The 17,562-nt window shown below is 41.6% G+C and overlaps 1 protein-coding gene across 8 annotated transcripts in view; it reads left to right on the top strand.

Moving 5' to 3' along the window:
* LOC115409924 (myocyte-specific enhancer factor 2D homolog) overlaps positions 1 to 17,562 on the top strand; it is a 32,760-nt gene that overhangs the window by 10,659 nt on the left and 4,539 nt on the right. The window contains exons 2-12 of one of the 8 annotated variants that reach the window (XM_030121264.1): positions 590 to 976; positions 6,066 to 6,269; positions 6,530 to 6,667; positions 7,816 to 8,029; positions 8,783 to 8,839; positions 9,433 to 9,614; positions 11,083 to 11,112; positions 13,782 to 13,911; positions 14,015 to 14,231; positions 16,017 to 16,085; positions 17,269 to 17,319. In XM_030121264.1, the coding sequence (XP_029977124.1) occupies positions 923 to 976; positions 6,066 to 6,269; positions 6,530 to 6,667; positions 7,816 to 8,029; positions 8,783 to 8,839; positions 9,433 to 9,614; positions 11,083 to 11,112; positions 13,782 to 13,911; positions 14,015 to 14,231; positions 16,017 to 16,085; positions 17,269 to 17,319 (1,346 nt within the window). In that variant the 5' untranslated portion in view covers positions 590 to 922. Of the gene's footprint in view, positions 1 to 589; positions 977 to 6,065; positions 6,270 to 6,529; positions 6,668 to 7,812; positions 8,030 to 8,782; positions 8,840 to 9,432; positions 9,615 to 11,082; positions 11,113 to 13,781; positions 13,912 to 14,014; positions 14,232 to 16,016; positions 16,086 to 17,268; positions 17,320 to 17,562 lie in introns of all 8 variants that reach the window. The other 7 variants (XM_030121263.1, XM_030121265.1, XM_030121267.1 and 4 more) reach the window with 7 other exon arrangements.

Here is a 17,562-nt window from a genome sequence, read left to right as displayed (position 1 = left end):
CACCAGTGCTTGTAATAGTAACTGTCTGTACATGAGCAGAGGCTAGTTTATCCTGAGGAGTTTGTTGTCCGCAGGTCTCTGTGGAGGCGGCGCTGGTAACTTTTTGATAACGTTATGAATGGTTAGAGTGAACATATCCTTTTTTAGTGTTTTATGCATCTTGTTTTCTTTAAAAACAAAAACATTTTTCAGCAGTTTTGAATTATATTAGCAACAGAAAATAGTGCCTTTTTGTCTTGCAGTTTCTTGATGTTGGACAGTCTGAATGTTGAAGATCTCACACACATGATCTGTTCTGAAATGGCTCGTTTGAACGTTGCGCTGAGTGTAACTTGTGATTCAGCTGCAGCCTGCGCCGGCTGGTGTCTCCTCTGCCCTCGTGACCACACAGCACTGCTGTCTTTGTTGCTCTCCATTTAATTTGTCTGAACATTGTCATGTTATTTTCATCTTCTCATGTGACAACAATTTGATAGCCTAATGATTTATGAGTCCGTGCAGATGTAATCGCCTCTTGTAGCTCCTCTTATTTTTGAGTTTTGTACTTTTGGGACGTTTGAGTAACATTTTGGTGTCTTTGTGTTTGCAGGAGAGGAGCGACGTCCTCCTTGCTGCAGGGAAGTTTGTCACTTTGGCGGCGGTCGAAGAAACGATGAACTGAGCTCCTTTTCCACTTCTCCACATCACACGTCTCTGCAGCGCCCGCTCTTCATTCGCCTCCCGTTGGGGGAAAAAAAACAAAAACAAAACGAGCCGACCTCGTTGTCTCACCGCACCTGGTCAGAGAAATGTGCGTGCGCACGTGTCCTCGGATGCATGACTGTGTCTGAGCGTGTTTGGACTGCACTTCCTCTCTCACCTTCCGAGAGGCGCTTCACCACTTGATCGACTGCGACGTTTGTCTCCACAACTGCAAAGCATCATGGGTAGGAAAAAGATTCAGATCCAACGGATCACCGACGAAAGGAACAAGCAGGTGAGTCTGTGGTGGCTCAGTAGTCATTCTTCTTTATCTTTTTTTTCTTTCATTGTTTCTTCATCTAAAAACATCAGAAAGACTTTTTATGTGACTGAATAAACATCAAATAAAGTATGAAGTTAAAAGTTTGAGTGTTAAAATACTAACATCAAATATCTGATCTGCCTGATTTGTTATCTTATTTACAGTTGTACATATTCAGATATATACAACTGTTGATTTATTCTGTACTTTAAAAATTTTAAAATGACAGGCTTTATTATCTTTTCCGTTTGCTTCTTGCTCACTATTTTTGACTTATGTGCTTTAAAAAAAAGTTTCTGGACTTTTTAAAAAATGTTTATTTGTATCAACTAACATTTTTGCAGCTTTTTTTCTGTTTTTTGCAAAAAAATACCAGAAATGGAGTTAAAAAAAATCACTGCTGTTTAGAAATCCTTCGTATTAAAATCAGCTTATGCAACCTTTTATTAATTTGTAGTTTTCGACAGACGTGGTTTTTTTGTCACATTGCTTGAGGTGATAAATCTGCAAACACATGGAGATGCTGAATTTGCCAGTCATTGCATTTGTGTGATCGCCCTATTGGAGGAAAAAACAGTTTTTTACATTCAAATATCACAGTCGTGACATGAAATGTTAAACTTCTGTCATTTTGTCTCGGAACAATCCAGAGCGTTGTTTCTCTGGAAATGGCTTTTTTCTAACTGTAGATAACGACGAAACGAAAGAGGATCTTTAATGAATAGAACCCAACTGTCTGTCAGCCACTGCAGATCTTTGAGAATCAGGGTGGATAGCAAATTTTCACATACTTAAGTCCGATTTTCATCGTCCCTCTGTTTTTCTTTTCATTTTTACCCTTAATTTTTTCACAGAGCAACATGTGGCGTGTCGCTCTGCTATGCTGTTTATTGGCGTTTGATATTTATGCCACAAAATGGATCCAGATGAACAGTAAAGAAGGAAAATAAGCAGCTTTTAAAGTAATTCTGTTTGAGAGATTTTAAAAAACAAACGCAGCGGTTCAGTCATCAAAGCAGCCTCACTGTTGCTGCTCTGGGTCTGATTAAAGGAGCTCCTCCATGTTCGCGTGACAATTTGGAATAAATTGTTGTTTTTATGACAACATACGGCTCAGTGGATTGAACAGCAACGCTGTTTCGGTGTCGAGTTGATGTACAACTGAAATAATCTGCGTGCCTTCAGCAGCCAAAATGAGCTCAACTGTTAAACAGCTTTCCATGTGTCATTGAAAAATCAGCCATAAACTGTTTGAAAAGTGTCACTTGATTTTCTTTGCTCATCCCTCTGCCTGAGGAAAGACTCCAGAGTTGTTTCCATGAGCAACAGAGAAGTTGAGGTATAGGATAACTTTGAGAAGTAGTAATACACTGTTTGTATTATTTTCAGATGTTTTCAGTTAAAAAATGGGACGTTTCAGTGAGTGAGGAAATCAGACATCACCCAACACGCCAGCGGAAATAGCATTTCTTGACAGAGCGTCCTTTGTTTTAATTAAAGCAGAAATAACCGGGCTTCAGATCTGAACTCGGTCGTTACAAAAACCGTCAGAAATTCTAACAGTGAAATCATTGGAGAATATTGACTATACATTCATATTTTCACCTGGATTTTGACTCATGCGTTATGCTGTTTGTATGTTTTCGTAGATGATGTGGGAGATTATCTGTTGTCTGTTTTTTTTTTTTTTTTTTTTTTCATCATCAACAATCCCAATGCGGAAGTGTAAAAATTTAGAATTCTGAGTGGAGTTAATGCACCTGAAAGTTGGTAAACTCTGAACTTTTCACTGGGAAATTGGGAGAGATTCAGAGAACAAACTGATTCTAATTCAGCATGACTTACAAAACAACATAGGAAACAGTGTTACGAACCACAGCATAACTCGTCCCAGTTCAAGTTTGTCAACGACAAAACGCTGAAGTAATTCAAATTAAATTCAGCTGTATGTCGACTTTGACCAGATATACCAGTGCTGTTTGTCCTTTTTTCTGGAGATTAAGAAGGATCCAAAAGTCCAGCGAGCAAGAAGTGTGAAATTTCTTCACTCCCCCAAAAGAAAAATACTGACATTGCGATGTTCTCGCCGTCCTGCTGTGGGAGTTCTTGCAGCTTGTTCTCGACACGTGAAAACTTTTTTTCGCCCTCATGTGATGTTGTGTGATTGGTCAGAAATTTGTAAACATGGTCGATGGAAAAGCGAACGTGCAATGTGTTCTCAGGATTTCTGCTCTTGCGTTTCACTTTGAGGAAACAAATGAAAATCTCTGCTCTTGCGGAGTATGTGTCCACTTGTTGCATGTTTCCTGTTCTCAGTTGGAAGCGGGACTTTCCCAACCAGTAACTTTCTTGTTCAGACATGCCTGAATCCAATGTTATTGAACTGTCTTTCGTGGAGAGGTCCAGTTGCTTTAGTTATTATGTAGTTAAATGTCATTTTGAAACAAAAATAAAGTTATCCAGGCAGTGCAGAGTAAAACCAAAACCATGAAAAAATATTGCATCGAGCAGCCACTTACTTAAAAGTGTTATTTATGTCAGTGTTTACTTAGTTTGGGGGTAAAAAAAAAAAAATCAGTGTCGAATGTGTTTTGCACGGCCATGAAAAATCTTAGTATGTGGAACCAGAAGAAAAACCCGGAATGAGCTACTCTGGAAAGTGTCGCTGAGCAGGTTGCTGATGGGAGGTTTGCACCAGTCTCGGGGTTTTGAACAGGGTTTGACGAGTTGGTCACAGCTGTCTAGAAATCATTCAGATTTTTGTGTTGGACTCGGGTCATGACTGCACAGCTCTGTTGTTGATTTGGCTTCATGCTCGTGCCATTGTTCCTCACTAGTATCTGTCTTTTCCAAGTGTGAAAGGTCTCAAGTATTCAAAAGCAGGCTGTCCACAGAATTTAGCCTTTTTGTTGACACCATTTGTGGTCTTCTTTTTCTTTTGGCTGCGTGAGGCTGCCATCGCTCTTCACGGGAGTGATGGCGCTGGGGGAGCGATGAAGACGAGCCTCAGCTCTGCCAAACAGAGTGCTTTGTAACACAGCTGAGAAGTTTAATCATGTTTTCATCACACCATGGAGTATTTTGCCTCATGCTCTCTTCTTAGTGGCTTGGGAGCAATCTTGGAGCACAAGATTTTTCCATGACTGGATTTCTTTTGGCCCATTTTCAGATAAGTCTAAATGTATAAGCATTTGGAGCTAAATGGACACATCCATTGAGTTCTGCTTTTTTTCCTCAGCTGAGTTGAAGGACCTCTTAAAAACTTAATTTGTTGAAGTGTTTTTTTTTTTTTTTTGTTCTTACTACAGTAAGAACCGTCAAGGAAAGTTTGAGGTTGTACTGTCATTCAATATCTCAACAGCTCTAAACTATCTATGCAGGCTGATTTTTTTTTTTTTTTTTTACACTTTACTTATAATTTGTCCAAAATCCACCATGAAATTGAATGCCAGTCAGATTATTGAGATTTTTAAAAGTCTCTGTCTTGAGTTTAGTGTATCTGACATTGAGTACATTCATTTTTATTTACACTTACTGGCCCTAATATATCATTCACATGCCTTCAGAACTTCTTTAATCCTTCATGACACAGATTTAAAATACTTCCCAGATTTCACTTCATATAGATATGTTTGAGGATTCACAGTGTTAGTTGACTAAGTGGTTAAACTTCAGCCTCTTTGTGAGTCAGCACCAGAAATATCAGTCGAGTAAACCAATGAGTTTGTAGTACAGGATACACTTTGTAGAAGGAAGGAGATGATGAGCAAGTAGGCTGTGATGATTCCAGAACTCTCAACTGTTTAAAGGGATGCAAAGTCTGTTAAAAAGATTCACACAGCTAGCAGCCCGAACTGTTGAAACAAGGCAGAATGGATCCATGCTGTCATGTTGTTTACGCCAAATTCTGACCATTTGAATGCGGCAGCATAAATTGAGAGTCATCAGAAGGGCAAACTAACCTTCCAGATCTGTTATCTGGGTGAACCTGTGTGAAGCATAACCTCGGTTTCTTGTTGTCAGCTGACGGCAGTGGCCGCATGGTGCTCTGTCGCCGCAGCCCGTCTGCTTCAAGGTTGTGTTGAGAGGTGGTCTCATGCATAACTTGCTTGTAATGAGTTGGTTTTGGAGCTCTTCTCTTCTGTAGATTCTTTCTTTGTACAGTTTGCATGTTCTCCTTCTGGATTCCTGAGTTTTCTCCATTTACTTCAGTTCCCTCCAAACGGGGGAAAAAACACCTTTGGTGTTATGGCGTCTTTTACGTTACTGCCTCACTGTACAGACATGTACACACATGTAACGATGGCAGAAACCATGAAAGACTCCACTGTTTGAGATAAATCATTTATCAGTCGTTCTTTTGTTCTTGTTCTATTTTTAGTTTTCAAAGTTCGGGTATAAACAAGATAAAATAAATGTTAATTGCTCGTGTATCAAAGCTAAAAATATCAACAAGACTGATCGTAATGCCTATAAAAAGCGTCGTAAATGAAGATTAATGATTAGTGAATGCTGTGAATCCAAACAGTTTGAAGGTTATTTTTTCACTGTAGTGCTAATAATCATGACTCACAAAAGGCCACAGAAACGAGGATGCTTCAGTATTGATGCTGGAAACCAACGCTATTGTGTTTCATTGATGGCTCTTTATGATGAAAGCAGAAAAAACCAACACAAAACATTTCTCTATTATCTGTGTCTGCCATTGTTATCTAATGTGTTTGTCTGTTAGGCAGCTGAATGTATTTTCCGCACCACGAGTCAGCTGAAATATTACTCACAGGTCATCAACGTTTCCTGAATTATCAATTAGATTTTGCTCCTCTTTGTGCGTGGATCACTGCAGACCTGTGCATGGGGAAGTGTTTACATCAGTAGCAGCATTGTAACCATGGAAAATAAACTTGAGGGATTGAAGGCAGCGACAAGGAGAAGCTATATTTATATGCGCCAACCCAAGTAATCAGCTTCAACACATTAACTCACCATAAGTCTCAAACCGCACAGTTTTTCCTTTCTGCTCCCTCCATCCTGAACTTTTTTTCTCATGTTTCTCTCTCAGGTCACATTTACGAAGCGAAAGTTCGGCTTGATGAAGAAAGCATACGAGCTGAGCGTGTTGTGCGACTGCGAGATTGCCCTGATCATCTTCAACCATGCAAACAAGCTGTTCCAGTACGCCAGCACCGACATGGACAAGGTCCTGCTCAAATACACCGAGTACAACGAGCCGCACGAGAGCCGGACCAACGCCGACATCATCGAGGTGAAGCCGCCGTACCAGTTTTGCATCAGATTTTTTTTCTTTACTTTCCAAGCAAAATCACCTTGTCTCGGAAAATGACCGCTTTACCTTGTGGCAAATATTTGCAGGAGAAAGTTTTTAATCATATTCGTGATCAGAAATCTTTTTTCTGAAACAGAAAAGCCTTAATGTGGATCTGTTTTTGGTATAAACTGTGATTACAGAAATGTACTTTCTGACTCTGTGATAACTGATTAACTCTTTCTGTTTTGTATTCTCAGACTTTGAGAAAGAAAGGTTTCAACGGTTGTGACAGTCCTGAGCCGGACGGTGAAGACTCTATTGACCAAAGTCCCCTTAATGATGACAAGTATCGCAAGACCACAGAGGACCTGGACGTTCTCTTCAAACGCTACGGAGTAAGTTTGAGAAAGTCATGCAGCGTTTTCTAGCTGCATGTTGTTCTGCTTCCCTTTTGACCTGCCAGACATTTGCGTTGATCTTCTGTCTCGTCAACTAGAAACTGCTATAGGTGTGAAGTTCCTCCAACCACATGTTTCACACTTTACTCATCTTAGTCTGGTGAAAACATGATATACTTGTGATCATCATAGAGGATAACAGATATGTTGACAGTGTTTGGGCTGAAGTTGTATTTGGCTTTTGTTTTGAGCCATTAAGATAATATGAATTCTCTTACAGCTGCTGCAGCTTTGTTGTTACGACTGTATGCTGACGATACTCATCTCTTACTTCCCATTAAATCTGACTTTCACAAGTGTGGTTTTTTCACAATTGTTGCTCCTTTTCAAATGTTGATGTGGAGCCACTGATCCGTCTTAGTGAGCATAACTTTGGCAGTCACATGGTGTTTGATACAGGGTGTGTGTGTGTGTGTGTGTGTGTGTGCTAACAGGAGAGAAATGAGAGATTCTTTGTTTTGGTGTGGAAAGTAGAAGCTAAAACTTGTCCTTAAACTAAACACCACAGTTGTGGATTCTGCATCAAGGCCATTAAGCACTTCCCTTTTTGTTTTTCTTTCTCTCCTTCTTTGCTTTTTTTTTTTTTTTAATAAAATCTTTTTCCCCAAACATATTCTTTACCTATGTACATATATATTATCTTAAGTACCCATATCTCTGAGGCTACAGTGTGTATAAACTCACTCATAACACACATGCTCACAAACTGAAATTATGTCTGAAAAAGAGGAAGAAGAAGCAAAACCTGTTCGATCCTGCCCCTTGTCAATCAACAGGATGATATTACTAATCAGTATTTTGAAACTAATGATATCTGAAAGCCTCTGAAAACCCTGTAAAAGTAAATCCATGTGTTGTATTTTAGATGTTTGGTTTTCATACCTTTGGGTAAAACTACAGTGTATCGCTGTGAGATATGAAACCTGCTACCTGCTTAAACACGACTCTTGTCTAAGTACAAATAAAGTTGCATTCAACTTTAGAAACTGTATGAAAACACTTGAAGTATCAGTTGCGACTGTTGAAGTGATGCATAGAGTTGCCGAGCGTGGCCTGAGAGTGTAACTCTGATGTTTTTGCAGCAGTCGGCAGCTCCGCCCCAGACCTTCTCCATGCCGGTCACCGTCCAGGCGTCCAATCAAAGCACACTGCAGTTCAGTAATCCCGGCAATGCACTGGTAACTACCTCCTACGTGACTTCGTCGTCGCTCACCGATACCCACCTCCTGTCGCCGCAGCAACCGGCTCTTCAGAGAAACACAGTGTCTCCCGGGTTGCCACAGCGACCAGCGAGTGCAGGTGAGCCAGTGATCTTGTGCGGCACCAGTAGAGCCGTGAAAATGAAAACTGGGAGAAAACAGAGAGCGGATGATGCTCAGCTCAGAGGCGTCTTGTTTAGTTCCTCAAAGATACGGCCGTGTTTGTGTTTGTGAAAGAGACTCTGTGCTTCAGGGCGTACTGCATGTAGGTTTCTACATATTTCTGCAGAACAAGATGAATCACTGTGCAGGGAGGTGAACATGTTTGCTCTGCACTTATCTGACCTGTGTGACAATTCTTGTGCAATTTTTAACTTCTGCACCACATTTTAAGAAGTGATTCAAGCCACATGGAGTTTCTAATTGCCACAGAAATGGGAGTAAATACGTCTGTACCAAAACACAATAATAGTAATAATAATCGATTTGTCCCTCGAGTCCTAATCTCTGCACGGTAACATGCAGGCAGATGTACTTTCCCCAAAAGTGCAGTGGATGTTCTCTCAGACTGGGCAGTATCATCATTTGACTTTTATTTAAGTTAAAGCAAGTACACTTGTTTAGATACACACACAGGCTTTGTGCAGTTTGTTGGAAAGGATTGTTTTCATGATTTCCAAAAAACTGAGGAAGAAGCAGATCTGTCACTCAGTTTAGATCAGCGACCACCTGAAGCCCAGTTTGTGCTCTTGTGTTCTCGGGCAAACCAGTGAAATGGAAACTTAATAACCTTAAAGGTGTGTGTGTTTCTCTACTTAAAAAAAAAAATGTTTTCTTCTCTTTTTATCGATAGGCGCTCTTCTTGGTGGCGACCTTAATAATTCAAATGGAGGATGTCCAAGTCCAGTTCGTGAGTATCAGTATGATTATTTTACTGTCTTTGTTCAAAACCTGAGATTTATCCGTGTGGTTATTTCTTTTCTCCTGTGCCAAGTGTCCAGTGGGTGGTCTGATGAGTTTTTAAGATTTTATTCCTCCTCCACCTGAGAGAGAAAAGCATAAAAATTCTCTCCACAACCTCCAAAACTTAAATTAATCAAAGATGGCACTTGTTTTTTGTTTTTTGTTTTTTTTTTACTTTTATCAGATTTTTTTGTGAAAATTACACTTTTAAATCATTTCTTGTTATCGAAGGCCAATTTGACTTTAACAAGAATACAAAGAATTTGACCGGAGGGAGTGAATGTGTCTCGACATCTTGTCCAATAACCCTGAACATTTACTCAGGGTGGCATTTACTTTACAGAGACCTTTATTCTGTCGACGCTGACACATCTTTAAATTATCGGCTCTCCGAGCAGAATAACAGTTTGAACGGGAAACCTTTGGAGGATTATGTAACGCACCTTTGAGGGCGCATGCTGCCTGTCCTCCCACCGTCTGCATTCACCTGTTTGATTTTCCTATTGATTCCTGTCCATTCGCACCTCCGTCTCCCCACAGCTAATGGATACACCAGTGCCAGGGCCTCCCCAGGCCTTCTGACTGTTTCCAACGGCAACAGCCTGGGGAAAGTAGTCCCGGCAAAGTCTCCACCCCCACCTCCCAGCCCCCAGATGGTCAACAGCCGCAAGCCAGACCTCCGAGTCATCACCTCGCATGGCGGAAAGAACCTCATGCAGATGGTGAGTTTAACTAAGCCGAGCTTGTAAATTCGGGGGTTCACTTAGTTCACGTTCTGATGCTTTCAACGACCCCAGGGGAACAATGTCAGAGCCATAATTGATTCCTGTATGTTTAAGCATTTTCTTTTCGAAAGAGAAGGGGCATTTCCAAACTTGAAGGACATTTCCAGCGGCCTATCGCTGCAGCTGCTTCTCTATTGGACGCATATTTAGTGAATGCCCTCTAGTGCAACATGAGTCATGAGACATTTGACTTTGTTTCCAAGAAAAAAAAAGGACTAAATTTGATGTGGGCATTTTCTAAATTAAGGTTTGTTGGGGCTCTTTGTTGTTGTTTTGAGTTTTTTTGTTTTTTTTTGAAAGTATTTCATTACAGTTTATGTGATCAATGAATATCAGCCCCACCAACACAAGATGAAAATAGACAAATGTAATTTTCTTTTCAAATGTACGTGAGCGTACAAAATATAAATGATCCTGAGTCTAAAGGGACTCTGCATGCTTCTAACTTAGGTCGTACCACCAATTGTAAAAAGTGATTCCAGTCGTGTAGGAGACAACTCTGTGTATTGCACCTTTATGGGTGTAATTTTCAGTTCTATGTTGGCTTCTATGTGAGGATCTAAAGTGCTATACTAACTGTAGTAAAAGCATAATGCCTCCATTATTTTCCAGCGGTTTGTTCTGCAGAATTTGCGTGGCGCCCTTGAACTACTGTGTGATTGATTTCTAGAGAGTGAGGCGAATGCAGAAAGGCCAACACGCCTCCTACGTTCACTTTTATTTTCTACCTCCTTCCAGGAGTTCTTCACTTGACTTTTTGGTTGGGCATGACAATTCCTGTTCACGATCTGTTCTTGCCACTTTGAGAAATCCTCCAAATGTCTCTGTTCTTGATCCCATCCACTGACATAGGGTGGTTTGGATCTGTACTGCCACCATGAGAGGGATCATGCCGTCCATGTTTATGTACACAAGGTTAATTAATTGGCTTTTCCCCATATTGTACAATTTTCAGAGTCAGATTAGAACTGCACATGGAAAATGTTTATATGTTGCTTTAATTTAGATTTCTCAAAGCAAACTGAATCAGGTCAGCTGGACTCGGTCATCTGTCTGGGAAGACTGCGCTGGCTGGACGAGGCACAGCGTGAACTGATGGATAAGTGGCAAAACGTCTTCTGAGACATACGACCAAGTCCAGGCGACCCGATTCAGTCTGCTTAGAGATGTCGTCCTACCTGTGCTTATGCAACAATATTTAATTAGAATCATTGTATTCACACTTGATTAAACAACCAAAAGTGAAAAAAACAATCGGGTTGTTCACAATAATCAGGGCTCATACACACAAAAACAATATGTGCCATCGCTGACGTCCCTGCTAAACCACAGTGTTAAACGGAGTGTTACTGTTTTTCTTCACCTGCTCGGCTGTTGTAACCCTCTTTGTTACCACCCTTTGCAGACAGAGGATGAGCTGGAGTTGGTAAACGAGGTGATTTCTCCTCACGTCAGTCACTCGCATGAGTCGACGCCAGTCGACTGTTGGCACACTGTTAGCATGAAGCAGAACTGTGCAGGAGTCCATCGTCTGTTCTGGTCTTGTTCCACTGACATGTACTCGGGACGGCCTTCAGTTTGCGGTCCTCAGCCGGATCGCCAAACTTTAAACTCGGTCCCGCACAAAAAAAGATCAGTTTGTTTTGAGCTGAAGTGTCTCCGAGTGCTCCGGTTAGCTTTACGTCGGGCCCATTCGCCTCATCGTACGATGCCATGTGGAGCATGGGTGTCTTCTCCGTCAGCATCGTGGTGCCAAGCATGTCACCACTCACCACCATCCACCCGGAGGCGCCACCATCGGAGATGTTTCAAAACCTAACCTGCGTTACGCTAAAGGCATTTCACTCAACGTATCCTCCGTCACAGCTGGTGTTGAGGATTTGAAACGAGCAGCTAAATCATGAAAACAGTCGTCAGCTGCTGTGCTGATTCGATGGATGAATGCCAGAGTGGCTAGATGAGGCTTTGATTGATAGAATGGCATAGATAGGTAGGTCAGTAGCTCAAATAGGATTTGTTAATAAAAATATAGATTAAAATTTAAAATTTGGAGGGAAAATCTAAAAATCTGTAATGGGTAAAAATAATGATTTCCAAAGCAATGTTTATTTTTTGTGTGCGTTTTGTTTAAACTCAATGAAAGAAACAGAACACGGATGAAGACAGGCTTTTAAACTGTGTAAAATCTCATTCCAAGTTGAGATGAATGTACCCAGAGAGCAGAATGACTGCCGCTGCTGCTGGTGGCGGTTGTCATTCCTCCTCCTTTATAATTCTCCTCAAAGTTGACAGGCAAGATTCTCATTTTCCCGAAGATAGTGATTAATTTTCATCACCCCGCCACCCCCCCCCCCTCAATTCCTCACAAAGGCAGATAATTGAATCTGGCTCCTCTCTCCGCTCCGTCTCTCTTGCCTCTGTAAATCCAGAGCTACTGTCATAACTCCAGACGAATGTTTCCTCTCAGGACGATCAGCCTCGCAGTGCAGGAGAATCATCTCAGAGCAGAATTACTGCCTCTTTGGTCTTTTTTACTCTTTTATCAGTGATATAATTCAGCTGTAGCAGACTCTGAGGGGAAACGCTCCCTCGCAGATTTGCCTCTTCCAGTGCAGCGACATAATAATAAAACCTCCTGGCAGCATCTCCGTGGATCCACCGGCCCGTCTGCCGCTGCGTGTCGGAGAAAGACAGAATATCCTGCGCTGCTTTTGGGCTGGCTCGGTGTATTCACCTGTTACAGCGGAGCACGGAGAAGTGTGTTTGGCTGCAGCGTAGTTCACTGCAGAAGTGGACTGTCAGGACTTTACTGACATCCACTGGAGAACCAGGAGACGAGCCGTCATCAGAGTAACGTCCAGATGAAGCTCCGGATGACTGGAGTGTCGACTTTAAATACGCCTTACACTGCAGATGCAACTTAACCTGCAATTTTTAATTCATAATACACAGTTTACACGTGTTTCTCTTTGTAAAATGGGCTAAAGTTACTTTATTTTTTCTCCTGTTATAGTAACTTGACTTTCTTTCAACATTATTTTATATGGAAAACAATCAAAATATGACAGAACAGACTCTTTGAAGCTGCACAGAAAAGTTTAATGAACGATAGAGCTGCATGAAAGAGCTTCATATGGGACTACAACAAATAATTCAATCATATATATGTGTATGTATATATATATATATATATATATATATATATATATATATATATATATATATGTATATTACTGTACAAGTGGTGCACACACTGTCACTAAACAGGAAAATGAGAGTCCTATAACAGAAAGATTCAAACCTGAAACATAATCTAAGAAATATTTTAGGGATTTGTAGTTGTTTGTATTTGTATGCACACAACATACTTATGTATTTCTTGTAATAATACACTGGGAATTTAATTATTTAAATTCATATCATTTTCAATAAACTTGTTGTAATTAGGTTTATATTATTTTCAATTCATTTATTTTTATTTATTTATTTTTTCATTAAATACATAGAAGCACTGCAGGTTAGAGGCTTTTAGTTGATTATTTTGCACATAGTAGCATATTGTTTTTAATATGTATTTGAATTTCTTTTTAAAAATGCAAAGCGAATCTGCTTTCATCAGTGAAAAGCTACTATATATTACACGCCCCTGGAGTAATTATGATCCAGTTTTCCATTCTAGACCTTTCTAGTTCACCGTTGCAAATGAGAAGATACTCACAAATAAATACTTAAATGAATAAATAAATAGTGTCCTTCTGTATTTTGCAATAACATTTTCTTCTTAGTTTATCTGTGACGTTTATTGCAGATGCAACAATCTACAAAATGGCCACCACTGGTTGAATGAATTGCCTTTAACGTAATTCTTGTACACACTCATATCCAGGAAGTTGTTTTTTGATGCATGTCATCAAGAACGTCTTCTCAGTAAATCCACTCCCGACTCTGAGATTTACTTGAGGTCGGTACGTCATTATGAGTCCAGCCATCGTCATTCCCAGCATGCTGAAGACTCACGTGATTCACACGAGTCCCGAGTTCGTCAAGTCAGCCGGTCCCTCGTGTGTCCGCAGCGACGTAACGCTCTGGTGCTCCTCTCCGCAGAACGCGCAGCGGCTCGCCGCCGGGGCCCAGGTGGCGCAGACCCTCACCACGCCGGTGGTCTCTGTGGCCACGCCGAGCCTCCTGGCGCAGGGGCTGCCCTTCTCCGCCATGCCCACAGCGTACAACACAGGTGAAGCTCACGCAAATTAGGAAAATATTGTTTCTAAATACAAAGGAAGTGATGATTCAGTGTGACAGGATCAGCCTGACTGGAACCCTCTGTCCCGTCTCAGAGTACCAGCTGACCAGTGCAGACATCACCGCTTTGCACGCTTTGGCATCACCTGGCGGCTTGCTGCCCACCACCGTGTCCACGTGGCAGCAGCAGCAGCAGCAGACCGTCTCCCAGCAACCGCAGCAGCAGCAGCAGCCACCGCAACAGCAAACACAGCAACAACAACAGCAGCAGCAGCAGCAGCAACTTAACCTTGCGTCTCTCAGCAACCTGGTGTAAGTGTTCTCCTCATGTCCTGACTGGCCGTGTCACATGCAGGTCGAGGGGTGGCGGCGGCGGCGGTGGCGGCGGCGGCAGCGTGTGGGGTGTGTTTCTCTTTGTGTCAGGGCGCTCAGTCTGCTGATAACCTCCTTCCTCTTCTTAACGCTGAGATACCGACCGACCCCCTCAGTCGGCTTGCATGATATCCATACCATGACCTGATATGCAAGCGATCCACATCCTTTTTTTGAGCGAACTGGTCTCTCACCGGCATCCCACCATCTCTTTCATGACATCAACCTGAAGTCTCTGCTGCTGTCGGTGGACGTTTGTGGAACAAATCATCTCGTTTAGGGAACGTAGAAGTAAAAAAAAAGAGAAGAATTGCACAAATTAGAACGTTTTAATGAGCCACGGGGCTCCCGTTTACTTAAACTCTATTTTGTTGTCTGATTTAGCGGTGCGTTTGCATGAGTTCAGCTTGTATGCAGACGGTTCCGTACATCAGCTGTCTCCCTTGGCTTTGAAAGACGCCACTCTTCCCGCTGGAGGTCAGCGATCTTTCAGTGCTCGTCTCAGCGGCTGTAAACTTGTGAATAAAGAGGCTTTTGTTTGCCCCCTTCCGATGCCACTTACCCCAAAGCAAATCTACAGAGCAAAAAAAGACTTACTGGGTCTAAAAATAGAATAAAGACGCAGCTTAAAACCGCAAAGCATGAAAATGTGGTGAATATTTAGATGTCCAGTACTTCCTAGCCCTAAAATAAATGTGTGTGTACACTGTGTTAAAAACACTCTGTTGAGGGCTTATTGAAATCGCTATAAAAGGATGTCAAAGGTTCATTTTAATAAAGTTGTTTACATCTTTCTAGGGAAAACACTAAAACCAGTGTGAGAGTGGAGCCGATTCCTTTCATGAGGCTCTTCCTCACAAAGGTGCATGAAAATAAACTGAAAGCTTTCTGTGTCAAATCAAACTAGCGAGCGCTGCTGAGTTGGGAGGGAAACAGAGGATGAAATCTTGATTAATTTCTAAATATCATGGAAAAACATCATGATGAATGGAGTGAGAAACTTCAAGATTAAAATCAAGAAAGCTGTGAGTGGAGTCATTTCCATGAACCCTGCACCAAACACTGAGGACTCTTTGAAAAGCAGGATGATTGAAGACTGAATCAGGTGCGAGCATAACGGAGAGCAGAAACAGGACATGGAGGACTTTAAATGAGTCTGTTTGTCAGAACTGATCCAAACACAAGGATTTTTACCAGCAGTTTGAGCTGTTGTTGGTGTTTAACTGGTAAAAATACAGCCACAATATTCCAACTTAGAATGTGTTATATTTAAAAGAGACTTTTCCATGTGAACTATGAAGGCCTGAGCTGTAATACCATCTCTTATAAATATAAGTTACATTCAGTCTGTTTGTCCTGTTAATCAAAATGAGAAAAGCGTGTTTTGGTAGACTCTGAACAAGATTCGTCAGCGTCACACATTTCTAACGTGCACAGTCAGAAAAAACACAAAGAAATGCCAGAGATTGGAATTAAAAACTGCAAGAACACTGTTTGACAAATCTACAATCATAAAATCCAACCATAGGAGGATTAATGAAGCAGAATGTTGAGAAATTCTAGTTAACACTAGAATCTAACGATCAGCGTCTCACGTGAGAGCCTGGAAGAGTCAGTCATCTGCCGGGTCCCGGACCGGGTCTGGGTCTGGGTCTGGGTCTGGGTTTTTGGTTTGGTAGCATGAGCCGCAGATGGTTGAAGTGTGTCCTCTCCTCTCGTCCACAGCATGTGGGGCGTGGACAAACAGAGCAGCGAGCTGTCTAGCCAGGTGTCCAGTCTGGCTGCCAACCTGAGGTGAACAGCCACTGTTAGTGTGTGCGTGTGTGACGTGTCATGAGCGTGTCTGTAGGGGGGGGCTTGTGGTCCTCGCTGCCCTAGAAGACCCCCGGTGGGGGCAGCAGGACATTCAGTGCACCTCAACACAAACATTTGGACTTGAAATAAAGTTTTCAAACATATCGCAGCAGGTATTTTTAGATAAGACCTCGACTAAGGCTTCAACAGGTTTGACAGTGTCAGTGCTGTTACTTACACTTAGTTAAGTTAGTCATGAGATCCCTGCGTTACTATGGTAACAGCATCATGAAACCAAGCCTGGTGTAATTTGACTTTGTGAAAAACAAACCGCTTTCTATAATACCTTCAGTTCAGGCTGGTAACAATCTAAACTCAGAGAAAGTTATTTTTTCTCATAAATCATTCAAAATGAAGTAAGTTGTTCCTCATAAGCTGCTTTAGGTCATGCTAATAAAAAACACATCATCTCATAAGATCTCATGTTTTTCAATATTTTTAGTAACTGTAAAGTAAGAATTAATCATTAAACATGTAAATATTTCAGCAATAATCAAATTAATAGGTTTAAGTAACAACTTTCTCATTTCTACAGTTATTTTCTTTCTATTTTTAGCTGATGTCCTTGAACCTAAAATAAATTCTGTGTTCTTTGAGGGCCAAGTTTATGCCAAAAAAAAAAAAAAAAAAAATCACTGCTTAAATCCTTAAAATGTAGCAAAAGTTCAAACGTTATGATTGACTGGTACAAAAAAAAAAAGAAAAACTAGATGAATCACATGATTTAAACACTGTGTTTTCCCACATGTGGTCTGCGGGGGAAAAAGGAAAAAGTCACGCTTTTGTTTTCAATTTTGGACTTTTTGGTCCTTGAGGGCTCCTGTAGTCACACTGCAGTCCGACAGAAGCACAAACAGCCTCACTGTGCTGAAGAGAACGTCTGAACGTTCCTCTCACTGTGTGTTTGGAGATGAGACGACGTCTGGATTTGACTGTGTGCTGAAAGCAGAAGTCTGTGTTTCTCATTCTTAACATTATTGCTGTTGTTGGGGGAGGAAAAAAAAAAAAAAAAAAGAAGAAGGAAAGTGATGTGCAATAATGTTTCACACCGTTGTCCACACATGCCTCCTGACCCACCTGTTCCCTTTGGTTTGGGCTCCAACGTTTTGTTTTCTTCCCACAGTGTTGGCTCTCCGTCCAACCTGCTCTTGGGTAGAGATGAGTGGTTGGGCCGGTACTGTATCACACTTCCTGTTTCCTGTGTGTCTGTGCGCTTCTGGCTGCCCCCCCTCCCCTCCCCTCCCCTCCCTCCTCCCCTCCCCTCCCTCCCTCCTCTATTATATACACGCATGTCTGCCGCTGCTCCCTGCAGTCAAACAGGAAAGAGACGTAGTTCCGGTCTCCGCCATGTTCTCTAACCCGAGACTCCGTTTCTGTTCGTCATCTGTAGCGTCTTTCTTCACATCACCGCTGACTC

Source organism: Salarias fasciatus, chromosome 22, assembly GCF_902148845.1.
Source record: "Salarias fasciatus chromosome 22, fSalaFa1.1, whole genome shotgun sequence".
Lineage (NCBI taxonomy): Eukaryota > Metazoa > Chordata > Actinopteri > Blenniiformes > Blenniidae > Salarias > Salarias fasciatus.
This window is presented reverse-complemented; position numbering and strand designations above follow the sequence as displayed.